The sequence below is a fragment of the Microcaecilia unicolor genome, chromosome 1 (genome assembly GCF_901765095.1).
Source record: "Microcaecilia unicolor chromosome 1, aMicUni1.1, whole genome shotgun sequence".
In the NCBI taxonomy this organism is placed as follows: domain Eukaryota; kingdom Metazoa; phylum Chordata; class Amphibia; order Gymnophiona; family Siphonopidae; genus Microcaecilia; species Microcaecilia unicolor.
In genome coordinates, this window is record NC_044031.1 from 709,853,946 (window position 1) to 709,870,596 (window position 16,651).

At 43.7% G+C, this 16,651-nt stretch overlaps 1 protein-coding gene across 5 annotated transcripts in view; it reads right to left on the reverse strand.

Moving 5' to 3' along the window:
- Positions 1–16,651, reverse strand: part of UNC13C (unc-13 homolog C) — a 921,443-nt gene that overhangs the window by 510,234 nt on the left and 394,558 nt on the right. For 3 of the 5 annotated variants that reach the window (XM_030189213.1, XM_030189208.1, XM_030189220.1), the window contains one exon: positions 2,211–2,266. In XM_030189213.1, coding sequence (XP_030045073.1) covers positions 2,211–2,266 — 56 coding nt within the window. Of the gene's footprint in view, positions 1–2,210; positions 2,267–3,786; positions 3,810–16,651 lie in introns of all 5 variants that reach the window. The other 2 variants (XM_030189204.1, XM_030189197.1) reach the window with 1 other exon arrangement.

Consider the following 16,651-nt stretch of genomic DNA (forward strand, 5'->3'; position numbering starts at 1 on the left):
ACCTTGGAGGCAGGTCAGATTTAGACAGAGATAACATAGGCAACTGCTTCCGGGGCCAAACTTTGATAGGTGCTGGAGTGTTGCCATCATGATTCAATCCAGGTCTGATTCCAAAGTGCCACTATCCAGTACAATGGCTGACACTGAGTAGCAGCAGAAGCAAGGCAACTCTGATAGCACAATTCAGCACAGGGACCATGAACCCTACAGAACTGACGGGTCCTGAAACAGTCTGCACCTTCTGCTTATAGATTTCCATGGTAACAGGACAGTTACACCTCTGTTTACTAAGCTGCACTAGTGGCTGCCATGCACTAATGCCGACACAGCCCGTTCACTTTGAATGGGCTGTGTTGGCATTGCCACACAGCATAGTAAACAAGGGGGGGGGGGGTTATTATAGGGCCCAATTCAGTAAAGTATGATAAAAACTTAGGCACCAAAAATTTGGGCACTAACCCTCTATTCTATAATAGTTGCCAAAGATCATATGCACAAACTGGGGCACTGCCCAATTTTGTGTGCAATTTAACTGAATAACGCACCAATTAGTGCCAATACTTGGCTTTTTAGCTAGCAATTATTAGTGCTAATTGAAATCAATTAACATGTAGGTATGTAAATTTAAAAAGCGAAAGGAGTGGGAAAGTCCTTCCACAGCAATCAAGCCAGCAGCAAACAGGGTGGAGGGATGTTCCAAAGAACGAACAGAAGTCAAATATCTTCCAAAAAGGTGTCACCGCTGTAACTACTACGGGCATCTTTACGCCTCCAAGGATTTCATCTTTTGTTCAATATCAGATAAGGAAGCATTTTATCCAAGTTCTCATGGTCACATACACTTAGAGCTGTGATCCCTGAAGAAGGCATAACAGCCAAAACACGGACCGTGTTGGGTCCAGGTGATTTATGTGACTTTCTAAGGAGAATAAACTTTTTGGAAGATACTTAACTTCTGTTCATTCTTTGGAACATCCCTCCACCCTGTTCGGTCTGTAAATTTAGGCATGTGATCTACGCCTAAATATTATGTGCATTCTGGGAAAGGGAATGTGGAAATGGAAGGGTCATGGGCAATAAGGGGGTTCTGCGCATAAATTTAGGTGGGGGCATTTGCACCATGTTTTCGTTGGTACAAATGGATGCACTTAAATTTAGGCATGACCTCTTCACTTAAGCACCATTCTATAAACGGCACCTAACTTTAGAAGTGGCTTATAAAATATCACTTAAGCGAGGGGGGGGGGGTGGAGTTGGCTCTAATTTTTTAGGCTCGATTTATAGAATTCACCCTTAAGTGCCAATTCTATAACAATATTGCGCATAGTAGCCTTTATAGATACTAGTGGAAGTCCGCATTTTAGCTCCTAATTCTAGGCACAAGTACAATATGCCATGTCAAGAGCTGGTGTAAATGTCTGTGCCTGAATATTGGCAGTTATGCGTATAACTGACAGTATTCTATAACTTAGTACCTAATTGCTTGGTACGCACCTGACCTGCCCATGCCCTTCTCACGTCCATGCCCCCCTTCAATTTACTCACCATAGAAATTAGGTACTAAGTTTATAGAACAGGGGCAGAAGTCATTTATATGCATAACTACAAATTAGTGCAGGTTGATGCCAATTATTGGTACTTAATGCCAATTTAGCACCAATTAGCAAATTTAGCTGCGTACATACATGAGCCCTGGGCCCAACTGTGTGCCCAATTTTTAGCATCTTATATAGAATTTGGGGGAAATGTCCATGCATTTGCACAGTATGGTTTTAGGAAAGGGGGGTACTAGGGGTGATCATGGTAGTTGAGCTTAATTATCAAAATCTCTGGGGAAGGGCCCCTGGGGGTCTAAAAGTTAACTGAGAGGGGCAAAAGGCCCCAAATACCTTCCATCATCTCTGTTTATGATAAGGATCATTCACAATTTTAATAGCCAACCTTTGGACCGACTCCATCAAGCTTATATTATTTTGAAGGGCTCATCTTGATTTCTTTAAACGTCCAAGCTCAGCAATATATAAGTGGCACATTGGATCCTCACATAATACAGTAAATATAATATAATTCACTTTTATGCCATGCTTCCAGGGCAAACAAGATAAAAAAGTAAAACAAAGAACTTACCTCAATGGGTACCAAGTGAATAAAATTTAAGGGAAAGAATTTATACAGCACAGCAGAAGAACAGTGTTTATAATCAAACTCACCCTCCAGACGTCTGGATGTCATAAAGTCTGGAAGCATTTCCACTAAGTATTCGGGCCTTAAATGAACAAAGAATAGAGAGAAGAACTTCAGAAATGACCAAATGGCACTGAGGGGGTAATTCGATAACAGTGTGCCTATACATAGGGGCCCAGAGGATGCCTATGTGGTGCTTATTCTATAAAGGAAATTAACAAATGATATTCATACCTACAATGTGTGAATATGCAACACTAGTCGTAGAGCTGTTGTAAGTGTTCACGCCTAAATGTAGGAGATACACGCATAACTTATAATGTTCTATAAGGTACACGAGCAAGTGTGAGTCCTGCATATGCTCTGCCCAGACTCTGCCTCTGTCAAATACGCACTATATAGGGGCTCATTTTCTAAGCAATTAGACTTACAAAGTTCCATAGGTTACTACAGAACTTTATAAGTCTAAGGGCCTCTTTTGCCAAGTTGTGGCAAAAGGGGGCCTGCGCTGGCACTGGCGTGTGTTTTTGATGCATGCCAAGGTCCCCTTTTACCGCAGCAGGTAAAAGGTAGATCTTGTTTTTCTGCAGGAAATGGCCATGCGGCAAGTAAAGCACTTGCCACATGGCCATTTCGGGGGGGGGAGGGAACCCTTATTGTTACCCATTGAGGTGGCGGTAAGGGCTTCCATGCTAACCCGGCGGTAACCAGGTAGCGTGCAGCACTGCCCAATTACCACTGGGTCCACACCGGTGCTATAAAAATAAATATATTTCTGTAGCACCGGATATGACGTGGTGGGAAGCATTGCTGGGCTACTGTAGTAGCCTGGCGGTACTTCCTTTTTAGCGAGCGGTAAGCCCGCATTGGGCTTCCCGCCGCTTTGGAAAGGGGGCCCTAAGTGCTTTGAAAATATTCCTCCAAGTAAAATATGCGCATATTTACAGAATAGCACTTAGGCAGAATTTAGGTATTTACATGCATATGTGAGCACATAAATGTCATTACTCTAATCATTTATGCTAATTATCAGTGCGTAAATGTTAGCGCTCACTTTATAGAATTACCCCCAAATGGCAATTGGAAAAGAATTGTAGAACATCATACATAAAACACCTTACATGAAAAATGTTAAGCAGGGTCAGCTCCAGGCCAAAGCAAGTATGTTTTTTTTTTTTTTTAATACACCTAATCTGGTAAAGCACATTTAATGGAAAACACTGGAATAACTCCATGAAGCAATCAGAAGCACAAAAAAAAGTGCACAAGAACTACGGAACACGTAACACACCCTACTAATGTTTCCCTTTATATCTTGGAATGCATGTCATGACATTCACGACATTCAAGACACTTAATACAAAGATGGTGTTTGACAGCAGCAGACCCTTATGTTGGCAAATATGAAATAGGGGAAGCACCACAGTGAGGAGTATCCTGTTCAGAAGTGCAACACATTTAGAGTTAAGGACAACAAAGGAATGGGAAGCCGGGAGAGCATGCAGTATTTCACAGCTAAAATGAAAGAACTAAGCAGGTCAAATCAGTCACAAACAAAGATCAACGAAACATGACCCCCTTAAGAAAGATGCGATTTAAAACCTTTTCATCCACTGAATTGCTATCTGTAAGAGAATCAGGAAGAAGGGGAATAAATGTTAGAGAAATGAATGTTCGTGCAGTTTTGTTTCATGACTGAGCCACTACAATCCTATCAAATACTGGAAGGAAGAGCTCAGTAACAAAGGAATATACATTTTGGATTTCTGAGTCAAGAGAATGTTAGAATGGTTAAGCATTTTGCCAACATTTAGAAACAAATATAGAAAACGACGGCAGACAAAGACTATATGGCTTATCCACTATCTTTTCCTCTCCCTTAGAGATCCTGTTTGTCTCATGCTTTCTTAAATTCAGGTACAGTCTTGGACTCCACCACCTCCACCGGGAGGCCGTTCTCTTTAGAGAAGACAGTTAACATTTGTGATTCAATTTTAGGCACAAGAGTTTGACCACAAGTGGTTTTTGCAGACCAGTGTCTCCTTCTACTTTTCTCAAACTGTAATGCTCAACTTAGATAATTGAAATCATAACCAGTCCACAGATTTAAACATGTAAATATCAGGGTATTCAATATTTATGTTGGAAAATGCACAGACCAGTTCCTTAAACTGTCACCTTGAAGCATGCACCACTTATATGCATCAAAGGCGTCATTAATTGACACGCACCTAGGTTCACTAGGAGGCCCACATTCAGACAACGGGAGACAGCCCAGTTAACTCCCGCAGTTGGTGGTGCCAGATATTCAATGCCTGGCCGTTTCCAGTAATGGCTCACTTACACTGAGGTGTCAATTTATAAAACTGCCCTATTAGTGTTTTGTCTAACATTGAAAATGCATACATGATGATTCCTCTGGAAATTTAGAGACTATCCAGCAGTGTTTTCTGATTTGTAATGCTTAATTCTTGGCACAATGATAACTATTAAGAGGATGTTCCATTTTCATAATTGTCACCTTCACAAATCTGCATTGCTCTATGCAGGTCCAAAACAATATAAATAATGGAGAACAAGGCAATTTAAAAAAAACAGTTGAATATTAATGTTTATGCGCGTATGTGGGAGGTACTTTTGTGACAGGCCACCTATGTTTGAAAGCCAAGTAAACTAAACACCTATTTCAAGTCTGTTTAGGTGTCTATAAAATATAAACCATGCCTAAATTTAGCTGCAGTTTATAGAATACGACTACATCAAGGTGTAGTTTACAGAATATGCCCAACACTTGTTTCCTGTGACTATATTTAGTTGCAGCCATTCACGCCAATGAAAACCTGATGTAAACGCCCACTTCCCACTCATGTCCCTCTCATGGTCATGCTCCCTTTTCAGATCCATGTCTTAGAATTTATGCACATCACTTTGTAGAATACATGTAGACATTTGAGCATGTAAATTCTAATGCCAATTAGTGTCAATAATTGCTTGTTAAGTTCAATTATCGGCACTGATTAATTTGTTAAGCTAATTAGGTTGCATGCACAAATCCAGAATACAACCAGATTTGCTCACACAACTCAAGTCACATTATAAAGAATCTAGGAGAATGCATATAAACCCAGATTCCACCCTGAACACGCCTGTACATGGGTCACATAGAGGTACAAAAAGCCTGCAAAAAGGTGGGAAAATGTGGGGTAAAAATGCAATAAATAATAATAATAAATAATACATGTCTTCTTGGCATTGTGCATACCTTTACTTGTATTACATAGTAACATAGTAGATGACGGCAGAAAAAGACCTGCATGGTCCATCCAGTCTGCCCAACAAGATAAACTCATATGTGCTACTTTTTGTGTATACCTTACCTTGATTTGTATCTGTCATTTTCAGGGCACAGACCGTATAAGTCTGCCCAGCACTATCCCTGGCTCCCAACCTCCAGCCCCGCCTCCCACCACCGGCTCTGCCACCTAATCTCAGCTAAGCTTCTGAGGATCCATTCCCTCGGAACAGGATCCCTTTATGTTTATCCCACACATGTTTGAATTCTGTTACCATTTTCCTCTCCACCACCTCCCATGGGAGAGCATTCCAAGCATCCACCACTCTCTCCGTGAAAAAATACTTCCTGACATTTTTCTTGAGTCTCGTATCATGCCCTCTAGTTCTACTGCCTTCCCCTAGGGTAATTTTACAAAAGCCCTATTACACTCTCTTGCATTTAATCTATATAATGCTGAAATTTATGTCATTTTTATGTGCTTATATTGTTTAAATATTTATTTATTTATTTATTTGTTACATTTGTATCCCACCTTTTCCCACTTATTAGTAGGCTCAAAGTGGCTTACATAGTTCCGGAGAGGTGGTTACAAATATTGTGCATGTACATTTGTAATCTGCCTTGAGCACTGAAATAATAATAATCATAATAATAATACATGCAAAAAATACATTATATAATTACCACCATACTCTTTTTATAAAAAAAAACCTGAATCCCTTCAAATTATTAAAGAATCACAAACAACTCACAGTCCTGATCAGGTGAACTGCAAAGAAAATGATTTGTGTCCGCTTTCCATTTTTTTTTTAAGACCCTCTTTGGCTTTAACTGCCTCTTTCCTTTCACCATTATAACACTATGAGAGTCTTCTGGTCTTCACTGATCTTTTTTTAATGAATAGAATACATTTTATCTGAACTTCCAAAATTATGTTTTAAAATAACATCCACATTGACTATAACAACTGCTCCTTATCACAGTCCCTCTTTTCAAAATTAAATACTTCTAGCTGCTCAGAGTTCATTTGCGATGTTAAGACTGGCTGTATAGCTTATCTGGATGATCTCAATTTATAATAGATTTGATTGCATTATGATTACTACTGACTACTGGTCACACCATAATTATGCCTTGCACTGGGTCCTACATTCCAGTACAGGCTAGATCTAAAGTAGTTACCCATCTTGTTGGTTCCAGGGTCCCCTTCTCCATGAAGCAGTTATTTACGGCATCTAGGATTTTTACCTCCTTAGCATGCCCTGAAATAGACGTTTACCCACTTAGCAATGGGAGAATTGAAATCATTCATTATTACTGTGTTGCCTAATTTATTAATCTTGCTAGTTTCTGTCAGGGCTTTTTTTGAGGGGGTACTTGGGGGTACTGAGTACAGGCACCTTTTCCATTGTCTGCTAAAATTGACCCATGGTCATAGGTGCCCTATATAAGAGGCTTGGAGAGGCTAAGCCTCCCCCCTGCTGCAGCAGAATGGATCAGCTGTGGAGTCCAGCTGCTCTGAGGGGATTAAATTGTTGATTTACCTCCATCCTCACAGAAGGAGCTGCAGTGAAAGCCCTCTAGCAGTTGTAGAAATTGGTTTATGGTTTGTTTACCTTACTGCTGGGAAAGCAGGGGGGGTTGGCTGGAGGTGTTCTGGGTTGCCAGGGAGATATTTAACGAGGATGACTTCCTGACCTGCACTGAAGACAGATAGCAGCAGAACGGATACTGGGCCAGCATGATTAGAAAAAGTCACCAGACAACAAAGGTAGAAAAGATCATTTTATTTTCATTATAGTGTTTGGAATATGTCCACTTTGAGAATCAGGTGCTCAACATTAAAAGTTTATATTTATTTACTTATTTATGGCATTTTATCCCACATTAAACATGAATTAGGGTGTTTTGTGGCTCTACATGAGAATTGTCATGATATGATACCTTGTTTCATATTGTTGACAGTCTGCATTTTCCGTATGGGTGGTATATTGGTGTATTAGGTCTGCCCAGTGTAATATTTATGGTACAGTAAGGTTCTGAGTGTGTTTTTGGACAAAGTTGTGCATAGTGTTTTGCAGTTGAGTGATTGTGGTTAGAATATGCTTTGAGCAACCACTTTATTCTTTGCCATATGATACATATCTAATATCTAAATTTAATAAAAGGTATTAATTGTGACTTTTATTTTTATTTATTTTTTCTGCGTGTTATCAGACAATTATGGATTTAAACTCCACCCCTGGCCCCACCCCTAACCCCGCCCCTTTAGCCTCCCCAAACAGTTGGGCCACCGACCGCCTATGCCCATGGTCCTCAAGTTTTAATGAAAGAGCTCAGGTTCTACACACCAATTCTGCCTTGTCATAGATTCTGTGACTGGTTGCAGGGGGCCTGGCTATTGTGGGGTGAATCCCTCAGTGATCACCACACTCCTGAAGGTTGGCCTGGCATTTGAGTACTGGCACCTTTTTCGCTAGAGAAAATGCACTGGTTTCTGTTAGCATTTCACTGTCTGTCTCTTAACTTAGTCCAGGTAGATGGTAGTATACCCCCGTTCTTTCCTATCTCACTTAGAATTTCTATCCATAAAAATTCAACCTTTCATTTTTCTTCCTGCAGGACTTTTAGCATGTTTAAATTTATGACTTATTTAAAATAAAGCACCACTCCTCCACCAACTTGATCTACACTGTCATTTCAATATCATTTTTATCCTGGCCTCACAATGTCCTCATTGTTTTTCCTCCTTCCAGCAGATGTCTGAGGTACCTGTTAATATTTCATTGAAGGGGAAGTTATTACCCTGCAGTTAAATATGGCTTTTTACAACAGCTCAGCTAACAATGGGGGTCCTTCGGTGCCAAAAAATGGTCTGCGCTGTTATAGGCACGTCTATTGGACACATGCAGGTCCATTTTTAAGCGCACCTGCAAAAAAGTGGGGGTTTTTGGCCAAAAATGAACATGCAGCAAAATAAAAATGGCGCTCATCCATTTTGGGCCTGAGACCTTACCGCCACCCACTGACTTAGCAGTAAGGTCTCACGTGTTAACTGGGTGGTAATCATCTGTGTGCGTACACCGTACATGGTAGCCGGGCGGTAGTTCCAAATTGACGCACGTTGGATGTGTGTAGGTGCCTATGCAGCTTAGTAAAAGAGCCCCAACTGAAGCCACTAACATGGAGACTCATTAACACAGGTTAGTGACTCCAACAATAAATGAATAACGTGACTTGTGATCAACTTCACAAGCTACATTATTCTTCTCCCTGGGAGAACTGAGCCACGAATACATGGCCTAATGCTCCAAGGAGCTTTCTTTCATGAGCTGGTGCCTTTAAAGATTGTGTGGACCCCCCTCCCCCAAATCAAGACTCTCAAACTCGGCCAGGACTACTGCCGGCTGCTGCGTTGGACCAGTAGTAGTCCCGGAAGAGCGAGTGATAAGACTATAATCGGAAAAAAGTATTTTTACATAAGGCCTTCACTTAAGAACTCCTTCTTAGTCTAGGATAATAGGGCAGAAGTTAAGTTGAAACCAGCCAAAAATAAACCAGATATTCAATGCTGGCCACTGGAAATGGCCTGGCATTGAATATCCACTCGACAGCAGGAGTCAGCCCAGCTAACTCCCATGGTCTGAATATCAGTCCCTTAGAATACTATCAGTTATTCATGTTGCATGGTGCCTTAGGTGTGTCAACTTACGCCAGCCACTGACCTGGCCTAAGTGGACATGCCAAAGCAATTTTATGCTTGTATTTTACAATGGCTTAGGTGTGCCCAGATGCCATTATAGAATTGGTGCTCAGTGAGCACTATTGCAGCGCCTATATCAAGATGCTGAGTTGTAGAATTGGCTCCAATGTATCCTGGTCAAGGAGACAGATCTTAGAAGCAGTGACGTAGGCAGAGAAATTTTTAACAGAAGGTGTGCCTCTCCAGGCCCCCCCCCACAGCTCCCCACAGCCCCCCTCGCCCCCCTTAGTACCATAAAATCAACTGCTCCGCTCTAGTCTTTGCCCGGGCAGTGGCACTCATAGGCTGTCTGCGGCCTACACCGAGGCTTTCTCTGTGAATCGTTCCGCCTTTCACATAACAGGAAGTTGTGTCAGAAGGGGCGGGGTGGTTCACAGAGAAAGTCCCGGTGCAGGCAACCTATGAGTGCCTATGCTGCTGCCCGGGCAAATACTGGAAGGAGATGGTTTTAAGGCAAGGGCAGCTGGGGAGGGCATCACACTTACCTGGAATAAATACACCACTACTTAGAAGCAGTCATGCTTTACATCTAGCAGCTGGGACATATACTTGCAACATAGACAGGCTAGATGAGTCAGTTGGTCATTTTCTGCTATCATCTATCATGTCAGTGCACTGCTCTGTTATCTATGTATGGCTCCTGTATGCTGCTTGAATTCACAGTTCAATTGCACTGACTTTTATGTAAATATCATCCAGGACAAAAAAAAATGTCTAATATCCTAAGCTTGAATGAACAAGTCTAAATCAAACAACATTCTTATAAAAACTTAATGGGGCTGATTAACTTGGCCTTTGGGACTACAAATGCTAAAACACATTAAGCAAAGATTTCTCAGCATAAAAGCTGATTAGAAACCTTTGCTCAACAAAAAAGTAAAAACAACCCTATGTGTAAAATCCAAGCAGGAAAGAGTAGACATGCACAAACAACCTTCCAATTCAGACAAAGAGAGGTCTAGTGATGCTGAAGAAATGTTATTGATCAAATTAGTAAATATGCAAACAGACTCATACAATGCTGGCGTTTTTTCATTGTTTAAGGTGTGAAGTCCCTTTTGTGAAAAAATTTTACCAAAGGGGGCAGCTTTATACTACATTTTCATATATAGGGGTAAATTCAATAAATGGCGCCACTGAGTGCAAATTAACAGCAGGTCTGTATGGAACTGCCATTATAGAATACTAGTGTTGGTTGGCAGTTTCACGCCTAAACTTAGATGCAAGCACCTACGCCGTGTCAAAGGCTGTTGGCAGTTAGGTGCATAGGAGGAGATTCTATATCAGGGGCGTAGCCAGACCTCGGCAGGAGGGGGGGTCCAGAGCAGTGGGGTTCCTAGGGTGGCTGACACCTGGGGCAGATCGCCGATGCGCTCCCCCGGGTGCAGCGATCCCCCCCAGTGAAAGGCACCCCCCGGGAGCATTTTTGCGTGCTGGGGGGTGCTGCGCACCTGTCAGCTTCGCTCGTTCCCTGCTCCCTAACCTGTTCCGGGGCAGAGGGAGCAGAGAACGAGCGGAGCCAACAGGCGCGCGGCACCCCCCCAGCGGCGTGCACCCCGGGGCGGACTGCCCCCACCGCCCCCTTGGTACGCCACTGGTCCAGAGCCTAAGGTGGGGGGGGCATTCTTTAGCCTGCCTCTGCCAGCCACCAACCTCACCTGCCGCCGACCCTCCCTCCCCCCCGCTGCTGCAAGGTACCTTTGCTGATGGGGGTCCCCAACCCCCGCCAGCTTTAGTGTTCTTCAGCACCCTGTTTCTGGTGCATTCGCTGATCTGTGCTGTGAGTCCTGATGTGGACGTCAGGACTCACAGCACAGATCAGCGAACGTGCTGGAAACCGGGAGCTGAAGAAGACTAAGGTTTGCGGGGGTTGAGGATCCACGCCAGCAAGGGTACCTTGCGGCGGCTCGGAGTCGAAAGTGGAGGGGGCCAGGACTAAATCAGTGGGGGCCCATGCCCCTGTGGCCCCACTTAGCTACGCCCCTCTTCTATATATGGCGCCTAAAAAATCAGCGTATTCTATCATCAGATTTACGCATCAATTATAGAATATGCTTAGTTGACATTTCAGCGCTGATATCTGCATGCATACATTTATGCCAATGAAAACCTGATGTAAATCTCAGTGCGTAGATTTAGATGCACTGGGCCACATTCTATAACTAGGTGTCTAAATTTTGGAACGCCCAAGAAATGCCCATTTCCCCGCCCATAACCATGCCCCTTTTTGCCTCTGCTCATTAGAAGTGCGGCACACATAGTTACAGAATACGCTTAGCGAGTTGTGCGCCTAAATTCTAATCAGTGCCAATTAGTGCTCATCATTGCTTGTTAAGTGTTGTTATCAGTGCTCATTAGCTTGTTAAGCCACTTAAGTTACAAGCGGTGTTATAGAATCTGTGCTGATTTCGGCGCCTAAATCTAAGCGCACTATATAGAATCCGGGGGATGGGGAAGATTCTACATATGGCACCTAAAAAATCGGCATGGAAATCAATGCTGACTAAGCAAATTCTAAAAGCAGTGCCTAGATTTAGGCATGGTATATAGAATACGGCACCCCGACATAATAGACCACACAAAAAAAAAACAACAAAAAACCCCCCAACAAAACAGACTAAAACCAAAACAGACCATGACAAAAAAAACCCTCCCAAAAAAAACCTATACAAAAAAACCCACAACAAAACAACCCAAGACAAAATAGACTCTACACAAAACAGGGCAGGGAAACCTCCTTAATCAAGCTGGATTATGTTTTCAAGCAGATTTTACTGTCTGTACATTTGTCCTTTAGATTGTAAGCTCCTTGAGCAGGGACTGTCCTTCTATGTTAAACTGTACAGCGCTGCGTAACCCTAGTAGTGCTTTAGAAATGTTAAGTAGTAGTAGTAGTAGTAGTAGATTTATGATTCTCGCTAGATAGTGTGGATAGTGAAGTCAAGCCATAGGCAGGTGCCAGGACTTTCAAGTGACAAGCCATGGACTTTCTCAGTAATCTATTTCATCAGGGCCTTTTGTCAGCAGTCTATTTTGTCAAGGCCCTTTTGTCAGGAGTCTATTATGTCACGGACTTTTATGTCGGGAACTTTTTTTGTTTGGAGCTTTTTTATCTGGTTTCGTTTGACCGGGTGCCATAGAATACAGTTAGTTGATTCTCAGTGCCTAAAAATATGCACCTCTATTTACACCAACGAAAACGTGGCATAAATCCTGGCATGTGGATTTAGACCTATTGGGCCATATTCTGTAACTATGAATGTAAATTTTGGAATGCCCAGGAAATGTCCATTTTCCCGTCCTAACCATGCCCATTTTTGCCTGCATCAGGGGCGTAGCCACGGGTGGGCCTGGGTGGGCCCAGGCCCACCCAGTTTTGTTTCAGGCCCACCCAGCAGTGGAGGCAGCGGAGCGGAGGGAGCAGGCTGAGCTCCGATCCCGCATCTGCCTCCCCAGCCCGCCACTGCCCCGCTGCCGCCGCCCGCCGTACCTTTAAATATTACAGTTTTGCTGGAGTCGCGGGCAGCCGGCATTGAAGACATCGGCAGGCTTTCGCCGGTTCCAGCAGCCTTCCCTTCCCTCGTTGCAAGTCGGATGATGGCTCTGCCCTCGTAGAAACAGGAAATACGTCAGAAGAGGGCGGAGCCATCATCCGACTTGCAACGAGGGAAGGGAAGGCTGCTGGAACCGGCGAAAGCCTGCCGATGTCTTCAATGCCGGCTGCCCGCAACTCCAGCAAAACTATAATATTTAAAGGTACGGCGGGGGCGGGGGGGCCGGAAGGAAACAGGGCAGACAGGAGAGGAGGGTTGCTGCACATGGTGGAAGAAGGGGAGAGGAGGGTTGCTGGATGGAGGGAAGGGGAGAGGAGGGTTGCCGGACATGGTGGAAGAAGGGGAGAGGAGGGTTGCTGGATGGAGGGAAGGGGAGAGGAGGGTTGCTGGACATGGTGGAAGAAGGGGAGAGGAGAGGGCAGGGGAGAGGAGGGTTGCTGGATGAAGGGAAGGGGAGAGGAGGGTTGCTGGATGGAGGGAAGGGGAGAGGAGGGTTGCTGGACATGGTGGAAGAAGGGGAGAGGAGGGTTGCTGCACATGGGGGAAGAAGGGGAGAGGAGGGTTGCTGGATGAAGGGAAGGGGAGAGGAGGGTTGCTGGATATGGTGGAAGAAGGGGAGAGGAGGGTTGCTGGATGGAGGGAAGGGGAGAGGAGGGTTGCTGGACATGGTGGAAGAAGGGGAGAGGAGAGGGCAGGGGAGAGGAGGGTTGCTGGATGAAGGGAAGGGGAGAGGAGGGTTGCTGGACATGGATGGATGAGAGGGAAGGGAGAGAGAAGAAATGCTGGACATGGATGGAGGGGATGGAAGAATGAGGAAGGAGATGAGATGAGGGAAAAGGAAGAGAGGAGAAAAACTGCACATGGATGAAGAAAATAGGCAGAAGCTGGATCCACTAGACAGTCAAGTCTGCAGAGGACCCAGCTTTTACTTATGGATATAGAGCAAGAAATGAAGAAGAAAGGAGGAAAGTAAAGAAATAAATGGAAAGGAAGCCCTGGAAACGGAGTTAAGAGGACAGATAGCAGCAGAATCGGATACTGGGCCAGCATGATCAGAAAAACAGTCACCAGACAACAAAGGTAGAAAAAAATCATTTTATTTTCATTATAGTGTTTGGAATATGTCCACTTTGAGAATCAGGTGCTCAACATTAAAAGTTTATATTTATTTACTTATTTATAGCATTTTATCCCACATTAAACATGAATTAAATTGGAACCTGGGATCATTTAATTTTTTTTTCCTGGAGACAGTAATGCATTGCCCCCCCCCCCCCCCAGGCTCTCTCCCCCGCTATAGCCAGCTCTGCAATTTTGAGGGGAGGTGGACGGGCGCAGAGGTGGACCGGGGACAGAGCCTGTTGTTAAACATTTACCAGCACACCACTATCTAGTGCCCACCCATCCAACCTGTTGGCCCACCCAAAAATTGACTTCTGGCTACGCCACTGGCCTGCATGCATTAGAAGTAACGTGCACTGTGTTAGAGAATACACTTAGCAGGTTCACAGCCTTGTACTAATGCTTCTGTTTCCTCTTTCCCCTAATTTTTTTAGTTTTAACAGTTCTGTAACCGGCTCCAGTGGACAACTGGTAATAGAAAATTCAATAACGATGTTTGTGTTTCTACACAAACTTTGTAGCCTAGTGGTTAGTGCAGTGGACTTTGATCCTGGGGAGCTGAGTTTGATTCCCACTGCAGCTCCTTGTGACTCTGGGCACGTCACTTAACCCTCCATTGCCCCTGGTACAAAATAAATACCTGAATATATGTAAACTGCTTTGAATGTAGTTGCAAAAACCTCAGAAAGGTGGTATATCAAGTCCCATTTCCCTTTCCCTTCCTATACCATTAGAGCCACTGTGGCTCATGGCATGCACTGAAAATTGCTGTTGTGAAATGATAATAGAAGGAAGAACTATCTGTGAGACAATTTTATTCAAGAGCTTTTCTGTATGTAAAAAAAAAACCTTTATAAAATTACCCCCCACAAAATAGGCTCAAATTAGCCCCATTTTGGACTTCTCACATATTCGTCTTGTTATAAAACCAGGCTTTTAAGACACAATTTCAATTTTGCCCACCGACCAACAGGAAGCTTCTGCTATCAGCTCTATCTCAGGATCCAGTTATCTTTAGCTCAGTATAATCCATGGCTTGACTGCCAAATAAGGCAGCTACATATTTTATTTATTTATTACTACTACTACTACTTAACATTTCTAGAGCGCTACTAGGGTTACGCAGCGCTGTACAAAATAAACAAAGAAGGATGGTCCCTGCTCAAAGGAGCTTACAATCTAAAGAACGAAATGTCAAGTTGGGGCAGTCTAGCTTTCCTGGGTAGAGGTGTAGAGGTTAGTTGCCGAAAGAGACATTGAAGAGGTGGGCTTTAAGCAGAGATTTGAAGATGGGCAGGGAGGGGGCCTGGCGTATGGGCTCGGGGAGTTTGTTCCACGCGTGGGGTGAGGCGAGGCAGAAAGGGCGGAGCCTGGAGTTGGCGATGGTGGAGAAGGGTACTGAAAGGAAGGATTTGTCTTGAGAGCGGAGGTTACGGGTAGGAACGTAAGGGGAGATGAGGGTTGAGAGGTAAGGAGGGGCTGCAGATCGAGTACATTTGTAGGTTAGTAGCAGAAGCTTGAATTGAATGCGGTACCTGATCGGAAGCCAATGACGTGACTTGAGGAGAGGGGTGATATGAGTGTTTATTGGGATTTATTAATCGCCTTTATGAAGAGATTCACCCAAGGCGGTGTACATTAGGTACAGTTTTAACATAAAACTTATAATTTTCTCAACAGCAAAACAGCAAAATAGCCAAGAATAATAAATACAATAAATGAGGTAAACTTGAAAACAGTAAATTGAAACCTAATAATAGAATACTGTGAAATAGTCTCAAAAATATACACATTTAACAGCACTGGGATTCAAATACCAGATATATACAATGTTAGCAAAATACTAATGATACTCCTAATAAGCATGCATTAGAATATGTCATCTAAAATTATCCGGGTAAGGTAACTAGACATGTCCTTCTGAAACTCAGTCTCGGCATTTAAAGAAAGAGCAATGCAGTCCAGGAAATAGTTCTGTGCCCCAGTTCAGACTTCTACGAATCAAAGAGGGAATCATCACCTATACTAGCATACCACATAGCAGGTTCTGGTCATAAGTCAGCAACAAATATTTCCTTACTTTAGATTGTTGTTATAATATAAATGTTATAGAGACAGACATACTAAGAGGGGAATAATCGAACGGCACCGGCGAAATAGATTGCCGGCAATCTATTTTGGCGGCGCCCCAAACAGCTGGCCAAACCGTATTATCGAAAAAGATGGCCTGCCATCTTTTCTTTCGATAATACGGTTTGGCCCGGCCAAATACCAGAGTTCGCCGGGTTTGAGATGGCCTGTTTTGTTTTTCAGTGATAATGGAAACAAAGAGCGGTCATCTCAACCCCGGCTAAATCCAAGGCATTTGCTCATGAGAGGAGCCAGCATTTGTAGTGCACTGGTCCTTCTGACATGCCAGGACACCAACTGGGCACCCTAGGGGGCACTTCTAAAAAAAAATATATATATATATATATATATAAATACATCCCAGGTGCATAGCTCCCTTACCTTGGGTACTGAGCCCCCCAAATCCCCCATAAAACCCACTCCCCACAACTCTACACCACTACCATAGCCCTTATGGGTGAAGGGGGGCACCTACATGTGGGTAGAGTGGGTTTTGGGGGGGGGGTTTGGAGGGCTCAACACTTACCACCACGAGTATAACAGGTAGGGGGGGGGGGGCCTGGGTCCGCCTGCCTGAAGTCCACTGTAACCAACAACAACTGT